Here is a 20,421-nt window from a genome sequence, read left to right as displayed (position 1 = left end):
AATGGTGTAGCATCTTCTACTTAATTTGTAACTAAAATGTGTCAGCTTTAAGCCAGATTTGAAGTGATTGCTGCTTTTATGATAACAGAATTGGCTTAGGCAACATCGAATGTAATAGAAAGTCCTTGTAGGGTGAACTCCTCACAGGGTTTTTTTTGTGTATGGCGTGGTTTAGATTGCAAAGTGTGATCATGAAAAATACCCCGTGGTGGTAAATTCAGGTGGGAGATGTGATGTTTGAAATTGTTAATGTGTCCTTTCAGAAGGGCAAATCTCTTAAAGCAGCGTGGAGTTTAGAAGGGATTGTTCAAATACCTCGAAAAACAACCCTTGTGATACTGTCTTTCATTCCCTTTTAGTTTTTTTCTATCCCGTGTAAATTAAGAGACAGATTGTCCTCATCTCAACTGGCTTTTGGGACAGAGTGTTCACATAGAGGAGGTCTCCAGTTCAGTCTGACTTTGAGTTTAATCTGAAAGAGCTACGTTTCGCTTTCTTTTGGTGAATATTACGCGCCAGTTTCCTTGATGATCAAGTGCAGGAGTCAGTGTTAAAATTTGTAATGTTTCTAAATAGCAGAGTGATGGATTCAACACAAATGCTGGCTTTCTGACACGTTATAATCTCCCTTATTCTCAACAACTTCTCTGTGTCACATGGGTTATAAACTCTCTTTTTCATAGGTAATAATTACCATGGCCCCCTCTTCTTTACTTACATCCCATTCATTTAGCAAGTAACTGTTGTCTTTTATTTCAGGTATGATGTAACTAATACTTGTCTAATTAAACTCAGCGATTTTCTCAGTAGGTGTTAACTCTGAAGTCTGTGCCCTCTGTTTGAGATCAGACAGAGGGGTTTCTTACCCAAAATTTCATCTTCGTTTTCATCCTGTACCAGCTGGCTGAGTAAAAGATGATATCTGCATAAAAATCTTGTGCTGAATGACCGGTTAGGACATCACGGGTGGACTGTTATTCTTCACTTGAAGAATTTGGGCTTATCAAAGGGGTCGTAATAGATTCCCAGTGATGTGAAAGCAGATATCTGATTAGTTAATTGTATAAGCTGAGTTCATTAAATCAATCTGCATTGCAGTGCCACAGTGTGAAAAGACAATTAATTTCTGGCCCATGCAAACTTGTTTTCTTATGTCTCCATTACATCTTTTCTGGTTTATTGGTGGTGGTGGATTTCTTCACTTTAGCATTGAAGCACTTATTTCTAGATTTCTCCAGAACAATCTTGGTATTATTTGTGTATTTTATTTTTAAATCCAGATTTTGTTCTTCTGTTATTATTACTATTCCAAATTATTAAGAGTTTCCACGCTTCATATCTGTCCCATCTGTCAAAATAATGACCAGTGTTAGGTTAACAGTTGGACTTGATGATCTTAAAGGTCTTTTCCAATGAAAATTATTCGATGATGATGTGATTCTATCCTAACCAACAGGTTACTGAAATATTACCTTAAAAACAGTGGTTTTGAGATCAATCTTGCAAGCATTTTGACTAGATGTGTCCATTGAAGTGTACTGACATAAGTTGTCTTTGCTGTTCACTGTTTTTTTCATGTATTAGTGCTTGTTTGTAAGATATATGGACTCCTATGAAAGCGATCTTTTTAAAAATACTGTCCTGCAATGTATTGCTTTCCTGTTAAATTTGCCTTCTAACTTCAACATTGAGCCATCCAAAAAAAATCCCAAGAATATATATATATATATATATATATAAAATAGATTGTTCTACATTAACAAGTTGTTGTATTCTCAGTTATCCTCTTGCATTACTCTTTTGTAGGCACAGTACGTTTGCATATTTGTAGATATGTTTCCATCTTGAATGGGGAGCTCATTTAAGATAAAATACAAAATACTTACCCATTAGTGATAATTAAAGTTAAATACTGTACCAAGCGCAGTTGCTTTGTCCATCTAATTCTGTTGGATTTCCCTTGTTGGTTTTGAGCTCTGTTTTTTCTTTGTTTGCCCCCCAATGTGCAAAGCTGTCCGTAGTCCCTGAGTGGCAATGCCAACTCCAGTGTGCTTCTCTTTGTTCCAGAGCGCGGACATGAGCCCGGCCAGCAGCACCGCCTCGCTGCCCGTCAGCCCTCTGCCCGAGGAACCCGCCTTTTTCAAGGTACCTTTCATTACTTCCATTAGAAGCACTGTATTTGAATTTTGTGTTATCATGAAGTGCTATTATTGCTGCTTCCTTTGCTTTAAATTACTTTGATTTATATATATATACATATATATCATGCAGATATATATATACACACATATATATCATGCAGTTTTCAAGAAAAGCCCAGAATAACATTATTGGTTTTGAGAGGATTATTTTTCCATCAGACTACAGGTATAAATCATTATTTATACGACCATGTTTTTATCCATCTCATCTGTCAGTGATACACTTTGATATGTCAATTCCTGTTTATATGCGTATGTCATTTTTCTTCAACAGATTTTTCTTTATATTGCATTCAAGTAGATCTTTTAATGAAGCAATGATTAGTTACCACAAAGATGCAGGGGATGTTAAAGATTTGTCAAGGAATGTTTTGGCATGAATCTGGCATAAGCCATGTCGTTTTAGTTGGTGTTAATAATAAATGATGGGACGATATGTGCAACTGCGTAAGGTTTAAACTTCTCTTTCCTCTTTTGGGGTTTAATGTTTTCGACACCCCTAGCTCTCAATCAGAGAGTTGTGCCAAGATATTAGAGCACATGTGTCTTTTTTTTTGCCTTGGGAAGCAATATTAAATGTATGTTGAAGGCTGCTCAACCTTATAAGGCAGATTCGGCAGCTGTTGTTCCTACCTGTGCCTGGGACACCATTCAGGTACGTCACTTGCAGAGAAACGAGCCGCTCAGCGCAGGTGAGGGTGTAAGAGGTAAGAAAATCTGGCTTGAAATAGTTGCCCTCATGCTCCTTTTCTGAGCTGATCAAACGCTGTTTGCTCGAGGGGCACAATGACAAATCCACCACAGAGCCTTTATTCCCTTCTAACGGAAATGGTGCTTGTATAGCTCAGAATGGGTTGCAAATGACTCGTTTGAAGTAGAACAGTTGCTCTAATTAAAAAAATGAAAGTATTTCTTCATATTAAAAGTCTTCTTCCTTTATATCTTATAGTAGAAAAAGGCAAAAGAAGCTGAAAAAAAAAATAAAAAAGGGGCAGGAAGTGTAATTTAGTCTTTCCTTTTCAGTCAATTTTCAAAATGGAAAACATTTTCCTTTGGAATTCAAGTAAAGTGGAGGCCAGACCAGGAAAAAGTGAAATTCATCGCACAGCCAATGCCCTGAAGTAGAAATAAAAGTAATCTAAAGTGTACCAGTTTCTGTTATTTCTCCCTGCCTCACTCCAAGCAAGAGCAATATTGTTCCAGTAGTGTTGTGAATGGCTGGTTTTACAAGCCATAACCCTCTCCAAATACTGTCAGCCTGTACTATTGGCGTTTGATGATGGGATGATGCATTTCCCTCAGCAACATGATAATAACCTTTCCTACCTCCTTGCTGTGGAAATGAAGATTGAGAAAGAAATTGTGTTCTGTGGTTCTGCAAACACAGATGTAATGAAGCAGGGCAGAATAAACGCTGCGTCTCTTTGGGATAGCTGGAGATCTCGGAGCTAATGAACTTTTATATTAGACTGTGAAATGAAACCAAGTTCTCAATCATACCTGGTTTTACACCACAAAAGACTGTCCTTTCTTGGATATTGTCAGTTCATCTTCAAAACAAAGTCTGCATTTCTGCAAATCATTCCATCATACTCTTATTGTTTCCAACTTCACCAAAGCAGATGCTTGTAATTTTTAATCCCAATGGAGATGTACTCTATAAATACGAAGGAGAACCTAAGCTTGTTCAAAAACATTTTAAGATTTTGAATTTAATATAGAGAAAATCAGAAGCAAGATTCCCATGGGAGGGCTTGCATAGCACGTCTCAGCTCGGGTAGCCCTGAACTCAGCTGCCATTTTCACAATCTATTGCATGTGCTGTGACAAGAAACAGCACCAGGAGGATCCAAATCGGGTCAAACCAGACTCAGGAGTATTTGGAAGAAAGTCTTTTCCTGTAGAGCAAGAGATACTCCACCTTAGTGCTTTATTTTGGTGAAATCTTTATGCTCTTTTTGTGTTAAGACAGTACCTTTAAAGGAGTGTCAGTGATACTCAGCAAAAGGAATAGAAACATTTGAGTAAGAAATAAGGGTAGGCAACTCCAACGCTATTTCATCCTAAAAGCAACCCTGAGAACAGACAGCACACTTTTGAAAATCATTCCCAAACCAATTTTTGATAGAATACTCACCGGAATTTCTTTTTAGTGAGGGTTATTTTTATGTCAAATTTCAGCTTTCAGTCCTCTGCTGTTTTCTGTGGTTCAAGCTATTTATAAAAGTACGATCGCTTTCTGTATTATGGGAAAAGTTTATTTCTTCTCCCACGAAAGAACATCATCTTCATTGGTTGTGTACTGAAAGTTTTCTGTAGGGAGAAATCTTCCTGTGAGCAGAAGTTTATCCTTCTGTCCCTGCGTAATATTTCTTGAAGAATTAGAGCCTTATCTTGGGGAAAAATAACATTATGGCTCAGCTGAAAAATTTCAGAGTTCAGAATTTGAAATACAACAGAGCAGAACGGTATTTGTCATGCAGCCTTACCTGGAGCGTTATTCTACATTATAATAGCAAAACTGCGCTGACTCAAACGTGAGTGACTTTTAATTATGACTACTTATGTCTGTGCTCATGAGCTGTAATTAAAAATAATCTTGCCTTTCATGTAGAAGATGGGTGAAGAAGCGGGTATTTCTGAAAGGTCAGTTTACCAAGCAATGTCTAATCCTTTTCTTTAGAACTTGTTCCTTTTTCCTACTCATTATACTGTGCTTTATTAGAATAGAATTTTATTATTTTTTATGTTATTCTAAAATATAGTGACAGGCACTTTTAAGAAGGGATCTGTGGCAGCCAGTTAGTATATAAGATATCTAATATTGCCTGATTATGCATTGTCTGTTATAATGAGCACCAATCTCTGGTTATTAGCCACAACCAAGTTGTAAATAGTAACCATAATAGTGATTTATTATAGCAATGTTTAACTGCATTTGAACTTCATGATTAATCTCAACCATGCTTTACTAATTTACATTAAACATAAGAAAAATCCTTACATGCTTTCCTTTCTGCTTTGAAGGAGCTGAGAATTTCCTTCAGCTTTTATTATTTGAGTGTGGTCTGACTTGTGTGATTAATGCTCTTGATGCTCATTTCCCAAGTAAGAAATGGAAGTTCCAGCACAAGCAGCAACAGCTAACAGTCCTTAGCAGTGGTACCACTGCTATAGGTCTCATAAGGTATAGATATGTGTTAAATTAAGTCTATACTAATAGTTTGGCCACTTGTCCCGCAGGTGTGCAGGCTCCATAAATGCAGATCTTTGCAGTCAGTGATGGCCACGACTCTCTCAGCTCCTCTCATTGGTGTAAACAACTTTGACAATACATACGTTTTCTGTCCGGTCAATCAGATTAATATTTTAGGTACAGGTGTTTGGAACAATCAATAAGACAGTATTTTCTGAATGATTTTTAGTTGAGGAGGAATTGATCACACAGACAGCAGTGGTGCTGAGTGCCTTTGGGTACGTGCGCTTGCCAGGCTTCACGGTGGAACAGACAGACAAACCCGCTCTGCACACGAGGTGGTATTTCTAACATCACCGTTTCCTTCAGGGTTTGGAGCTCAAGGTTTGGCCTGAGAACAAGATATTTCAAGAGGGGGGTAAGAGCTGAAGGCTCTGCCACCCAAAATGCAGGATCATTCAGGGAGATTTGCGTGAGCTCAGAAGTACAGTCGTCCTGGTACAAGGGCATCTTACAAGATTTAGGGGTTTTTTTTAACTTTTTTTTTCCCTTTAAAAAAAACAAAACAAAACAAAACAAACCCCAAATATCTATCATCCATCCATCCATCTATCTATCTATCTGTCTATCTATCTCTCTATCTATCTATCTATCTATCTATCTATCTATCTATCTATCTATCTAATTGCAGGGAGCATAGGTGCAACATATAATATCCCAGTGTCACTGCTGTAATTACTGAACAAATAAGGAATGAGACTGAGAACTACGCCTGTATTACCTGATTTCTATCTGCCTCTATGCCTTGGATCATAGCTGCCTTTCCCAAATTTTGTGAACACGCATTCTCTTTTATTTTAGTATGTTTTCCTTAAGTTATTGAAGCTTTCTTCATAGAGTGAGGGTTAGTTCCATATTTCAAAATTGCAAGCCGTTGGCTTGGGCAAAATCGATGCTTTTAGTGCTATAAATTCAGGTATTTTCTCAGTGAACCACATACAGGAAAATGATTGATGTCTGTTTTATTAGACGGAAACACAGATGATGCTTCAACCAAGGGCATGCAGAACGATAATCGTTACTTTTTTTTGGCTAACAGGATTTCCAGCATAACTTAAAAATTAATATAATCAGTACTACAAGGGTAAATATTGGGCTCATTTGGGTTTCTTCCCTCAGGCAGACACACAGTCACACAACGAATTCCGATCATAGCTCCAGGGTAAGGTTTTCCTGCTGAGTATCTGTATCTAAGATTAAGAAGTCCTGAAAGTTGTAGCATTACAGGTTGCTGAAAACATGTTATCACTAAGACTATGAAAAAATATCTTCTTGAAGCTCCATGGGAGGATTCCGATATCACCGCTCAGCACTTAAAGTTCTTCCTCCTAATCATCCTCATACAGATAGTAAATCCTCCTCATTTCCCACGGCCAGGGACTCACAGGCACAAGTAAATCTGTGGGAGGACACTGGCATGTGGGAAATACAGTGAACGTCTTACTGACCATTTTAACCCACCAGTCATTTCAGAGGTGAAAACGTGGATCCGTATTGACCATTTCAACACGAGTGTTTTTTTCTGTGGTTACATTGCTGTAAATGATATCAAATTGGAGTGTTTTCATACTATTCATTCAATGTCATAAAAATGTAGGACTGTTTGCAAAACCGAAGTTTTCAAATTGAAAACACATGTTGAAAAGTTCCTTTAGTCTTCTATTAAAACATGTATAAACAACTTTCCCAGTGTCTAAGTGACATTAACGACCCAGCCACATGTTTTCAAACATCATTGCTTGCTGTAGGGAATAGAGGGTTGTCGTTTTGAAATTGTTACCAAGTTGGATGTCTCAGAAGCACAACACTGAAAATAACTGTCTGGTTTTAGTAATGCCCTCCTAGAGCTTAAGGAGACAGGTATTTTAGTGAGCAATTTAGACACCTGAAATCAATGGCGAGATTTACTTGCTCAAACACAGACACCTGGTGCCACTTAAGCTGCCCAGCTATATCCTGCCTTTCTTCCTTCTGCCTCTTCACAGGAGCAGACAAAGAGGTGAGGGATGTGGTTTTGCAGTATTTTGATGTTTTTGTTGTATTCCTGTTTGTTTTCCTCTGATTGTGTCTGTTGGTTGTGCTGCGTCTCTTGGTGAGTTATAATCTCCCTTGTAAGGCTGTTCAATGTTGCTGAAGAAACTGGTTTATATTGGGAGGCTTTGACTCTGTGATACAATCGAACTAAGAGAATTCTGATGTTTGGTTGGGACTTTGTAAATGTTGTTCCTTCTCTTACCAACCCTGTGTGTGGTTGCACAATGTTCAAGCTAGTTCTGTGTGAAAAAAAGTAGTTTTCCCTGTACTTAAATACTGGAAATGTACGTGGTTATAGTATTGGGGTGAGTTGTACTCAGATTTTGAGCCATAGCATGTGCATTCCTTTTACTCTCTGCTTTTTGTCTCGAATCCAGTGAAGTTCAGTGCACTGATGATTAGTAATGAAATACATTTGTGTATATGGGGTGACCTTTTTGTGCCTCATCATTTGTTCAAGAATCATCAAGTTGTCTTTTGCAAGTGAAAGAACATCTTTGCTTGTTGAAGGTTTTGTAAATGTGGCTAAATGATCTGGCTCTTAATCGCAGTCCAGGAAAGGTGTGTCTTATCACATATGTAGAAAAAGAAATCTGTTTATTCCGTCTTCTTCATTTATTAGAGATAAATAAGACTCCTGGAAGGTATTGGGAATGGAGACAATGGAAAGTGTGAGTTTTATTTCTTGTTAAAATGCTAAGAACCGGGTCTCCAGGTTGTGGATGTGCTGTGTTGTTGTTGTGAAGAACACGGGTAGGAAAATGCCATTCCTGCTTCAAGGAGCTTACAGATAATTGTGATAATTTTAAATTGCAGTTTTTAGATATTGTACACTTAGAAACATTTTTTTAATAGACAGATATGGATATGATTCTCTTACAAACTGCCATTAAAAAATAAGGGGAAAAGAGAGCACTGTGTTAGTGGTCAAAGGAATTGATACTGGGAAGAGGAAGCACCTGTGAACGGACTCAGGCACTTGATTCTGATCAGGTGAATAATGAGCAAAATGTTCAGCAGGTCATGGACAGAAATTCAGAGGAAACACAGAAACCAAGGAAGAAACAACTTCTTTTCTCTTGCATTTGATATCTTCAAGAAAGGATGAATGAGAAGGAATAAACCAGTTTTAGTTTAGTGTTTTCTAAGGGGTTTAAACTTACATAGCTCTAAGGGAAGAGCTGTAGAATGTCGTGGGTAGCCTTCTGATAGATTCTGGCATTTGAAACAGGAGTTCTGAAATATTAAATTGAGGTTAATGTGAGCATAATGGAAAGAAGTGTCACTTTAGGTACATGACAGATTGTGGACATGTTGATTCTCAGATCTCTAGCTGTAAAACTTGATGTTTGTTTGTTCTCATAAAAAGCAGCTTTCCTTAATGAGAAAATGATCATTTAACTTTGTAGGATCCTTCCAAAGCAGAGCCGAGGTTCCTGTTTCTGTCCAAGGGTGAAGCTTGGTTTAGTTATATAAATCATTTCATGGAAGTAAAGTTCAAGAAAAAAATCTTTTAGCTGAAACATAATTTGGACATAATTTGATGTTTATTGCCATGGGTATGATCATTTAAAATGAATAATCTTTGCGGGTCTTTATTAATCCTGTAAGTCTTTTGCTTCACTCTCCTCTTTGGAATATCTTTATGCTCTCTCCATACCCACAGAATGGTTGATCCTGGTACTCTCCATCTGCGTGCCATAATCCTTCCCAGTGACGCTTGAGGATGAATGGGAATTTGTTAGCAAAATGAGAGTCCCCTTATCATGACAAGAAAAAAAATCGCAGTGTTATTTGTCCATAAATTAAACCAACATTATTATTGGGTTTAATCTATTTCATAAAGTAGCGTGCAGCTCTTAGGAAGAGGTCCTTAGAAGAAATGAAATTAATTGGGAAAAATTAACAAATGTTATGAAGCTGTGTTTATATATATATAGAAAAATACTGCAATCATATAAATGCTACTTGCATATCATACATCTTCGGCATGCAAATTTGATGGGACCGATCATAGCAAACTTGTGAGATGTATGAAAGGTATAAGTGCCCTTTTGTATTCAATCCCTTCTCTAATATATTTACAATTCCTTTTTTTGTGGTTTGTGGAAATCATAATTGCTCACCTGTTCATAGGAACATATCGCGCATCCCTGTGGATGGTTCAGGCAAGCTGAGTGATGCATGAGCATTCCCAGAGGGTCCCAAAAGGCAAAGCTAACTGAATCCAAGCAAGTGCCTGCCTCGTGAGGGAACAGATTAAGTTAGATTGGCTTATGATTATGATTTAACGTGCATCAAATGTTCTTTTGTGATGTATCTAAGAGGTTGCTGTTTGACTGTCCCATTGCAGCAGCTTCATCCCTTCAGGCTGTATTGGCAGGCTGAAAAATGTGACTGAACGTGATGTTGTGGAGTGAGGCTGATTGATTTGGCTGGTGCCTGGATCCCTCTGGGTGGAATTGGTTTGTCAGGAGGAAGGTGAGAAGGATCTGACTGCAAACAGAGGCGGCTTTCAGTGTCGGTGCGAGCAGTGGCAGAGAAACAAATAGTCAAGAAACAGTCGCGTGACTTAAGTCAAACAAAAGCTGAGAAGCAAACCGAGCACTGCCCTGTGTTCAGAGAGCTTGGAGTGGTGGTTCTGTAGATTTGGGGCTTGTTATTTCACATGGCAAGAGCCAAAGGGAGTCCAAGCCTGGCTGCTGCTGCATTTCTGGGCGGTTGGTTGTGTCGAAGGTGTCCAGTTTGAGATGGGCAGCTGGGTGAATGGTTGGATGGGTGTCAGGTGATGTCAGATAGACCATTCTGCTTCTCTCCTGTGTAATGAAGGAATGACGTCTGCCCAGGTCCCTTCCAAAGCATGATCTGTGCACTGTGGGACATTGCTGACCTGGAGTCTGGACCAGCGACTGAAGCAGTAATTAAAATTACCGTCCTAGGCAATGTGACTAATGTAGTTTGTACCTGCATTAAATTAGTCTGTAGGCAGATTAATGTAGAGGAGATGGTTTTAACCTGACTTTTCTACATTACAAGACTTGAGAGTGTTGCCAGGGAAATTAATCAAAGGGTTCAGCGGGAAAGATGTCCCTGCAGATATATAATACAATATACACAAGCTGCACAGTGCTACTTTTCTGCCATGCTGGCCTGTTATCAGCAAATATTTTTGTGTGCATGTTTGAGATGTAGTTTTCATAGGATCAGCTTAGACTTCAGAATGATCAAAGGAAGTTACTGATGAGTCCTTTGGGTTAAGGAAGTGGATGTTCTTCAAATGAATCGAGTAACATCTTCGTACCTTGGTATGGGGATGTTATGTGAGTGAAACAAAATAAACCTGACTCTGTTGTGCTGTGACTAATGGACCATTAGACTGTCGAGCAAAATCAAGCATTTGGCAGTATAACCAAAGTGTTTACAACCAAGATGTTTAGTGGAGTTTGCCAATCTTTAGGTTGAATCAACAGAAACCATCTTTCTTTGCCCTGCATGGGTTCAGTTTATCAGGTGGCTCTTTCCATCTGTGGTTTTTGGGGTTTTTTTTCCCCTATTCATCATTTCACCTTCCTGACTCAGTTTTGTCTCTGTGATATCAACTGTAACTGAACAAATTTATTGCACAAAATATCACATGGCTAACACAAGAAAAATCTCTCCTCTATAAATATTTTACTAAAAAAAGTGTTCAAATACAATCTGTGGTGCGACATTTGATGTTAATCCTGTTTTTTAAATACGCTATATGATGAGAATCACTGCTAGTATGCGTAGAAGGGAGGATTCCTCTTGTCCCATTGGAAAAAAGATGTCGTGAAAAATACGAGCATCTGATGAGATTTACTAGCTTCTTGTAGATTGGCTCTTACTCTTTTCCGGTCCTTTGGGCAATTACGTTTTTGAAGGAAAGGATTTGGGGTCTTGTTGGGCTTCTTACTGAGAGCTGGTTGTATTTCACAGTGTGATTCTTGTCCCCAGCGGTGTCATTAGGAGTCTCCTCCAGAGAAGGTTCATCTCCAGTTCTTACACTGTTATTCAGTGCTGAGGAATGTGCTCCGTGCCCTTGACGAGCTGTTTCTGGTATTAAAACTGTTTGGCATAAAAATTAGTATTTACAGGTATTGTGGTGGTATAAACAAAACAGCAATAATGAAACATACATCAAAGAAACCTTACAGAAATTACTGACGTTTATTTAAGCTGCAACTCTAGTGGTAAAATTATTGAAGAGTACTGAATAAAAGTCTGATAGATAAAATGACTACAAAAGAGCTTTAAAAAGATACAAACCACTACTCAGTTACCTAGGAATATGATGATGTTACAGCCTTAGCAAAATGATATGCTTGTAGCGATAATATTGTTTGTGTGACAGCCATCATCTCATTATGAAGAGTCAACGGAGGACGCCGCTGGCATTTTAAAATTCAATTTAAAAGTCTATATTGTTAAGTAGTTCACTCCTCATCTAAAGAAGGATACAGCAAGCATTAATGTATCTGCTTAACTTCCTCTATATTTTTTTTTTAGGAGTATCAACTATTATTTATATACCAAATGGGAACATGATAAGAACTGCTTGTAAGCCAAGAAAAGCTACTAGACATATAGAGATGGGTGGAGTACACGGTCACCAGGAGAAAGGACTTATTGTCCCGTTATGTTGGCTAACACAGCAGGGCTTAGATAAAAGTTCATTTCCCATTTGTCTTTTGTATGCCCTTCTAGTCCCATTTGGTTTAATTTGCTGCTTTACTTGTCAGGGGACTGGAAGAACTCTGTATCCTATGAATTGCTGACAAACAGGAATTATCCGGGAAAAGTAAAAATACATCATTTTAGGGCGACACATCTCTTGACAGTTGTGAATTAAATCTGTTATGTGGCTAGAGCTTATTTAAATAATTAGTAGGCTACAGCTATAAGACTTAAAGGCATTTTTATTTTTTAAGCATCATGTGCATAAGAGATTTAGGCACATTTTGTGATGTTCTGATCTGGGTGATTCTCTTCTGAACTCTGCTTGACAGCAGATGTTTAGTTTGTGAGCAAGGACCCTCAGTTTTGTTTAAGACCTACGATGAAAACATAAAATGTGGAGATCAAGGATGAATACCACCCATTACAATTTGAACTGAGAAGACTCAAGAATCCAGAATAGAATTTGATAGTCCAAAATCACCTTGTTTTAAGCAAAAGAAGTTGTCTAGAGAAGGAACATAAAGTATATCTGTGTAGCAGATGACCTACAGAATTAATTGTATGCTTGTCAGTCTTTATTACATGCCTAAAATTCTTTAGAGTATTTAAAACAAAAAAATCACTGTAATAACGTAGATATATATCATACAGATTGGCAGGTCTGCCACACTCTGTTGTGCAGGCATGGAGTCGTTGGGTCATAAAACACCCAGGAGTTGTGAAGTTCCCTAGTTCTTTTCTTTAAAAAGTAGATCATTATTATTATTCTTCAATGCGGGGGGCGGGGATGGGCTGGAGGAAGGGGGAAGTTTGAAAATGTTCTAATTTAAAGTAACAAAATAGAAGGGAAACTGCACCGTGGAGCTGTGAAGAAGTGGCATAAGCATCTTGTCAGTGACAGGAAATCCAGATTTAAGGATTTTCCACTTTGCACCGTAGTGCTGGCTTAATCTTCTCAGACCTAGTATAATCTCAAGGTGCCAGAAACAGCAGTGACGCTTCCATTCTCATTTCTCTGGTGCCATCACCCCGCCAGACGCCTGTTTGATGGGACACAGGATCTGGGCTTGAGCAAAGGGCAGGACCGTGTCTCTTGGCGCAGGACCTGCTTGTTCCATTAAACTATTAATTGAACTGTGAGCCCAAGACAAGTGACTTACAGTAAGTGGCAGTGCTTTATCTTATTAGTCAAACAAAACTTTTTTTTCCTTGTGTGACAAGCTAGGGCAAAATTATCTGTATAAAACCACTTCCAGTAAATTTGTAGGTGGCAATGATCTGGTCGAGAACACCTGAGCATCCAGGTTCAAGTAGAACATGCTCCCGTTGGGACGGTAATGAGGACATAGTGTCTCAGACAACGGGACTTGGGTGGGTGAAGATTTACCTGAGAAGTGTCGTGGGTGACAGGGCTGGACTAGGCACTGTCACCAAGAAAATCTGATTAAATAATCACAGTGGAGTGTTGTGTGAGACGACCGCTTTTCTGCACGTGGAAACAGAACATGTTTTACCAAAGTCCTTATGAAGTCCAGCTAAACAAACAAACATCATTCTGCTTTAGAGAAAAATCCATATTCTTGCTTTAATTCTAGCAGAGCCTTTTGGACTGTGTGAGTTAAAAGCCCTTCAGACTTCTTTATGGAGTTTTTAGGAAGTTTAATATAAAGTTTATTTTATTATAAACTTTACTAGCAGGCTCAATTGGGAACTGATTTTCCCCAGATATATAACCACCCACAGATACAGGTATATATTTCTTACAGAAATACTTACTGTAAACATGCTGTCGATTCCTAGGCTGCTTTATTTTCAGATTGCAGCTGCGTTTGTGTAGCTCTTGATGACACAGTGTACTCATCCTCTCGTTCGCCTTTGTTTTGTGAAAGAAAAGGCCAATAAAGGAAAAAGGGAAAAAAAGTAAATCAAATGTCAATCAACGGCTCTTGTCAAGAAGAAGAAAGGTCTGCATTTACCTGGCATTCTTTTCAACAGTAGCACTGGATTCTTCTTTCTCTTTCTGGGTGGACAAAAGGGAGAAGGTTGCAGGGGTGGGAGTTTCCATTTGTGGTTGACAGGAATGCATTTAAATTGCAAATAGTGTAAGGCTTGTGCTATTTTAGTGGTTTATTTCTAGAGAAAGGCGGCTGTGGATTTAAGGTACAAAAGTGACAACTGGAGGATACAGCAGTTCTGTTCCAGAGGCTGCGTGTCTTCTGAGGGGAGATAATGCAGGTGATTCCAATTCTATCTGCAGAACTGCCAAAGTACACGTATTCTTCGTAGTGGTACTCTGAGACTCGTTTTATTAATCCTTTGAAGTGCTCAGAAGGCAGCCATGGTAGATGTGCAAAATATTAGTACTTGCGACTGTTCTAATGCCAAATACGTAAGGATAGGGCAGCGGACACGATCCTGCAGGCTGCATACTCAAAATCATGGCAGTGCTGATGGGTTATAAAAATATCAGTTCACATCGAATAGTCCACACTGGCATCTGACCGTTTGACTGCTATGAATGTTATCATTCAATTACAACTTTTTGGCAGGTTTGAGGATGCTCCATCAAACTACGATGAGGTGTGGTGTGTGTGGAAGGGACAGGCCATGTCTTGCCTAATACAGCTGTGTCTTAATTAGTTTTTCCCTATCATGAACGTGACAGAGGATTGACACCTTGCATTACAGGAGATGTTGGAATCCGCTCGCTCTAGTTGTTTTTAATCACGTGCATATGATGCGATTTATAAACCTGCCCTATTCAGTAGTTACAAGGAAAATTATGTTCCCCTCTAAGTACATAAAAGCAAATTCACCATCACTCCAACTAAGTCTTTTGCATATTTATAACAATATTGTGGTGTTGTAGTAATAGCAATTATTTCTTAAAAAAAAAAAGTAGCATTCCTTTATCTGGCCATGCCCAATTCAGAAGACAAAGTTATCATCTGCAGTTTTTACTGCCAATGTCTTTATCTATTGTACAAACAGAGCTTAAAAAAATGGAAGAGCTGAAGTGGTGTCGTGCCCTCAGCTACGCAAGGAAATGACTTTAACAAACCTGCTCTTGCAGAATGAAGAGCCATTGCATGGCAACGAGACGGTTTGGATGTTGTGAGTGTACAGTAATGAATGTTTGCTAAAAGATAGCACAGACCTGTGAGCCCCAAAGGGACATTTGATGAATATCAAGAGCATCTTATTTGTACCTGAGAGATCTGTTTAACCTTTCTGATAGGGATATGGCTGCAACCTAATAGTTCAGAGATGCATGGTCCTTTTTAATCAGCGCCAAGCTACGTCATGGCTAGGTCTTTGGAATATGATATTTAATTTGAGTAATTCATAACATCTATTTTACACCCTGGGAACATAGTTATACAGATAAAAGATCTGTCAAACCATCATTAACTTCTAAAGGTTTCCAAAACCAAAAATGAGGCACAGGAAGTGGTTCACTTAACAGTCCAAATGCGCATAAATTGTTTTCATTTAATCCTGATTAGAAAATCTCCTGATTTTTACCAAACTTTTTCAAGATGGTGCCATTAGAGCTCAGTTCCTGTTGCACTTGTTCTCATATGGGACACTGGCATCTCCCTATGTTGATCCTGCATTTAGCATGACTTTATTACCCGATGTTACGGAGCATTAGTGCTTTTTGGAAAGCTGAAATGATATCTTTCAGTTTGAAGTGTTTTATGGGACATCTGATTTTTTTACATATACTTCAAAAAACAGTTTAGCTGGAGTTCAGATAATGAAAGATACCAGTTTTATGCCTGATCATAAACTGTAGCAGGATGAGTTGTGCCTACTGATACGATGAGGTGGCCAAGTGCAGTGGTGAGAATGAGCCACAGCGTCTTGGCTCTTGAGAGGGGAATCAATGGGGTGTAATCCCTTTCTTGGTTCTCAGCATGTCCTCTGGTTAGTTAGATGGCTTTTTGACCATTCTGTGTTTAAAAAAATACAGATTCCTCTTTTAATGCAGCTAAAGTTATTGTAAGGAGGTAAAAAGTAATCAATATTTTAATTTTTGTCATGAAAATTATTCTAGTGAAAGAAAGCAGAGACAGAATGTCATTGTCAGTGCAAAGGTAATACCATCTGGTATTGAATTTCATTATTATATGAAGCTTTGAGTAAATTTTTTTATTTTCTATCAAATCTGTCTCAGGATATACACATTCCTCCATTAAATCATATTATGATTACCATTCTTTTGATAGTGAAATAGGTACCATATAAAGTCATAAAAGATTTATGAAACCTTAACTAGTGAAGCTTATATGAGCTGGTGATCCATCCTTTCTGTCTTAGGAGAATGAGTACAACGCTCGGCTATTTTCAGACCTGGGTTAAATGGGAGAGGCACAGGTGAAGCACTCTGCCAGCCACGTGTGGGCCATCTTATCTGAATCCGGAGACGGAAAATGGTACAGAAATCATGTGTAGTGATCACAGCATTGTCAGAGGAAAGAAAAAGAGCCTAAAGCATTAGGCATATTTGCCTTTCCGTCAAACCCCACGCTTTTCATGTAGCATCCAGAGATCTGGCATCCTCACCTCCTCGTGCCACCCCATGCGCTCTGACCCTTTATTTTCTATCTGTAATTATCATATTCCCGGTGGGAAATGACCCTTGGCTTATGTTCCTGTCTGGGTGCGTTCTCTACTCAAGGTCCAGTCTGTGGGGATTTCTTTTCCTAGCTCATTAAAATCTTGTCTCTTATGGTCTGTAACATCAAACTCTTTTTCCTTTGCTGTCTTTTCATTGATTTGAATATCTTGCCCTGGAGGAACCGCAGTTTTCCAGCGGGGCTGCCTCTTTAAAAGAGTCTTGAATACTCAGAATTTTCAGCTGTGGGCATTTCTTGCTGTAACCCTGCCTTGATTCCTTAGGCCATCATTTCCTCTTGATGATTTCCGCAGGATTGCCTTTCTTTCCAGGGCCAGAATGAAAGATGAAAACTACACCCAGTCTTTCAGCAAATTACTTTCGTACACATCAGGAGTTCAGGCATTTGATAAAACATTCATTTTATGTGGTTGTACAAGAAAATTATATTCTGCTTATACAAATACGGCATTATTTATATTACTGTGTCTGTTTTGGTGTTGATTATTGTTGATAAGAAGCTGTGTCTGAACTGGGACTGAGTTTAATGTGTAGGTAGCCTGTCACCTGTATCTATCAGCAACTGCGTGCACTTTTCGTGTGTGGTTTTTGTTTGTTTGGGGTTTTTTTCCCAAGAATTGTAGGATTTCAGGTTCAGCCACTGGGGAGGATTGTATAGTTCATGTCTATTTTCAAATGTATACATTTGTATTGTGTATAGCAGGTTATGCTGTCTAGAAATAAGCTGGTTTATATATTTGCTTGTTCAGTTGTGTCATGTATATATATTTAGAATATATATTTGCACCTTCTTTAGTACTGAGAAAAGTGATTGAGTCAGCAAACTTCCTGCGCAACAAATGGTTCTTTTGCTAATAGATTAGAATTGTATTTACTTTCAGTGACTAGAAAGTTAATGCCTTTTGAGCTCATTCATACTTAAAGCATATATGCTACTTTGCTTTTAATGGGTTGGATTGCAAAGGCTGACAGCATTCCATTTTACAATAGCTGATTTGTATCAGTGCAAAAAGGATTTTCCTTGCGAGGTTTAGTAGAAAATTGGCAATAGGGTTAAACAGTAAATAATTCATCTGATGTTTTATGAAGAGCGAAATAATTTAATCCTTTTGTTGACAGATTTGGCTACACACCAACAACTTTAGGAGTTGTGGGAGTGAGAGTAAAAATTATAAACCCACTGGGCAAGAAAATACAGAACAGATACTGCTCTTGTATCTTGTAGAGAGAAAAATAGGGGCTGCCCAGCTTGATCTTTATGATACCATAAACCACTGTGTTTCTCACATAAATTGCTTCTTTCCATTGAATCAAGAAAATCTGCGCTGCTGTTTTAGTAGAGAAGGTCTGCTCTGGGGTTTTCATTTGATTTGATGTCTGCAAGATCAGTCTGGCTTTTTCTGCTCTCTGCAGTCGAAGTTCATCTCTCTGTAGGACATAAAGAATTACTGCTCAGCTCTGTAGGTGTATCACACAGGCTTGCTACTTTGCATAGGCCCATTAATTTTCATAACAAGAACTAAGTGTACTTGTACTGGTTCAGACTGTCGGTGACTGAAGTTGCAGACGGCTCTGGGGAAAATACACGGGGCAGACCCTCCATTGCTGTACAACTCTGGAGATACACAGAGGGTGAGGATTTAGTTCCCCGCATATTGTGGAAACGGTCTTGTGGTGGAGGAATGGATGGTGAATTTTGTGCACAAGTAATTCTTTTGTTTTGTTAGTGCTTCTTTGTGTGGTTCTGTATTAAGCTTATTAAAATGACAGCAAATTTCTTAATGCTTTGGAATTTGGCTCATAGCGTGAGCATACCCCATTTCAGATGTAACTGGCATTTTAGAAATGACGGATGTTGAAGTGTTCATAGACTTTTGCATGAATTCTTCTGTATATATGGCAGACCAAAGAGGCAATGTGGTGTCTCTCCGTAGCACGGAGGAGAAATTATTTGGAGGCACCTTTTAATGTGATGGAAACTTCCTGTGCAAGTGAGTCATTTGATCAACAATGACAGTAAATTCTGGCGTTTGCTTTGAAGATGTAACCCGTGAGACAGAGTGCGTACTACCATCTTTGAAGAGCAGGACCCCATTAGGACAGGTGTTTAATCATTTATATAGATATGGAAATATATTCTGCCCCTGGTTTATAGCCTTAATTAAACTCCTCATCCGCAATCTGAAAGGCACTGAAGGACAGGATCTCCGCAACTGCGGTTTCTCAGTCATTCTGTAATTGTTGTCATAGGATTCTCACACATCTAAATTCCTTGCTGCGGGGAAATAATCAGATGAAAACATGTGTATTTCCACAGCAGTTTCACACCCGGATGATTTTCTCTACTAATTTTTGTTAAAACTTCTGCTCTTTAACTGCAAAATCAACCATTTTGTATTTTGGGGAAATAGCATTTGACTTTTATAGGACAAAGCTAACGCCAATGGCGCATAAATATAGCAACAGCCGAGAAAAAAAGAGGTCTAAATTCTGCTTGCTTTTCTGTCAGACCAAAGATGCTTGAATGGGAAGTTTGTGCAGCGTTGCCATGAGCAGATCCGGTCTCAGGAGGAGTTTCCCAGTACCCAGTGCCCATCACCTGGACTTATCCTGAGAGCAGGCATCTTCTTTGCTTCACATGTTCATTTCATCTCCAACTGAGAAAGTTAACTGAGAAATAACCCTTTCTTCCATTCCTGACTTGCTGACGTAAGGTAATTGTTCTGTGCAATTTGAATTGAGCAAGGCAACAGAGAACTTTTAAGCCTGAAAACACATAATTAGCTGTACAAGAGGGAGTGTAGTCAGTGCTAACAGTTCTTAAACCAGTGTCTAGGTTAATAGGCATAATCTGCTTCTTATTCTAGGTACAGAAATATGTGGTCTTTAATATTTCAGGCTTATTTTGCTTATTTTTCAGTATTTCACTTAGTTTAGTCTCTGCCTTGCTATTGCTTTTCACAGTCAGGACTGGTGCTTGGGTTTGACCTTTTTTCAAAAGATATATAGAAAGAGCATAAGTATAGGACAGTAAGTCCTTTTTCTTGGAAATAAATAAAGGTGAATGAAATCTTGCGCATCTTTGAAGTCCCAAAGACTTATCATTGATCTGCACGTCAAATTATTATTTGCATAAGTGATTTGTAATGAACGGGTTATACTGACGAAAAATGTACATTTATTTTTCGTGAATAATATGATTGATACCATACCTTTACATACGGATTTCGAAAAGACATACTTGAGAAAAGGTAATGAAATACACTGCAGCGGATAGAGTGCTCATAATGCACCGAAGGGCTGTGTTACCACCTTTAGACCACATTGTAACTGCTTCCCAAAGTGAAATAGAACTTGAGAAACAGGGAAATTTGTGCATTAATTTATAATTTATTTGAAATAAGTTGGACTGATTTTCTTCAAATGTATTTATTTTAAACAAAATAATAGTTTTGATTAATGTAGTTGTTCCAAAGCCAGGAGAAGGAACCATAATTTTCCGTGACTCTTGCTTGTTCACGTTGCCCTGTGGTTTCTCTAAACTGGAGGCCTGTTTGTGTTTTCCACACCAGGTTCCCAAAAACTGG

The 20,421-nt window shown here is 38.5% G+C and overlaps 1 protein-coding gene across 2 annotated transcripts in view; it reads left to right on the top strand.

The window, feature by feature from the left end:
• Positions 1 to 20,421, top strand: part of CCSER1 (coiled-coil serine rich protein 1) — a 413,875-nt gene that overhangs the window by 192,103 nt on the left and 201,351 nt on the right. For both annotated transcript variants that reach the window (XM_082050532.1, XM_082050533.1), the window contains exon 7: positions 2,068 to 2,145. In XM_082050532.1, the coding sequence (XP_081906658.1) occupies positions 2,068 to 2,145 (78 nt within the window). The remainder of the gene's footprint in view (positions 1 to 2,067; positions 2,146 to 20,421) is intronic.

Source organism: Streptopelia decaocto, assembly GCF_964273445.1.
Source record: "Streptopelia decaocto genome assembly, chromosome: 4".
In the NCBI taxonomy this organism is placed as follows: domain Eukaryota; kingdom Metazoa; phylum Chordata; class Aves; order Columbiformes; family Columbidae; genus Streptopelia; species Streptopelia decaocto.
This window is presented reverse-complemented; position numbering and strand designations above follow the sequence as displayed.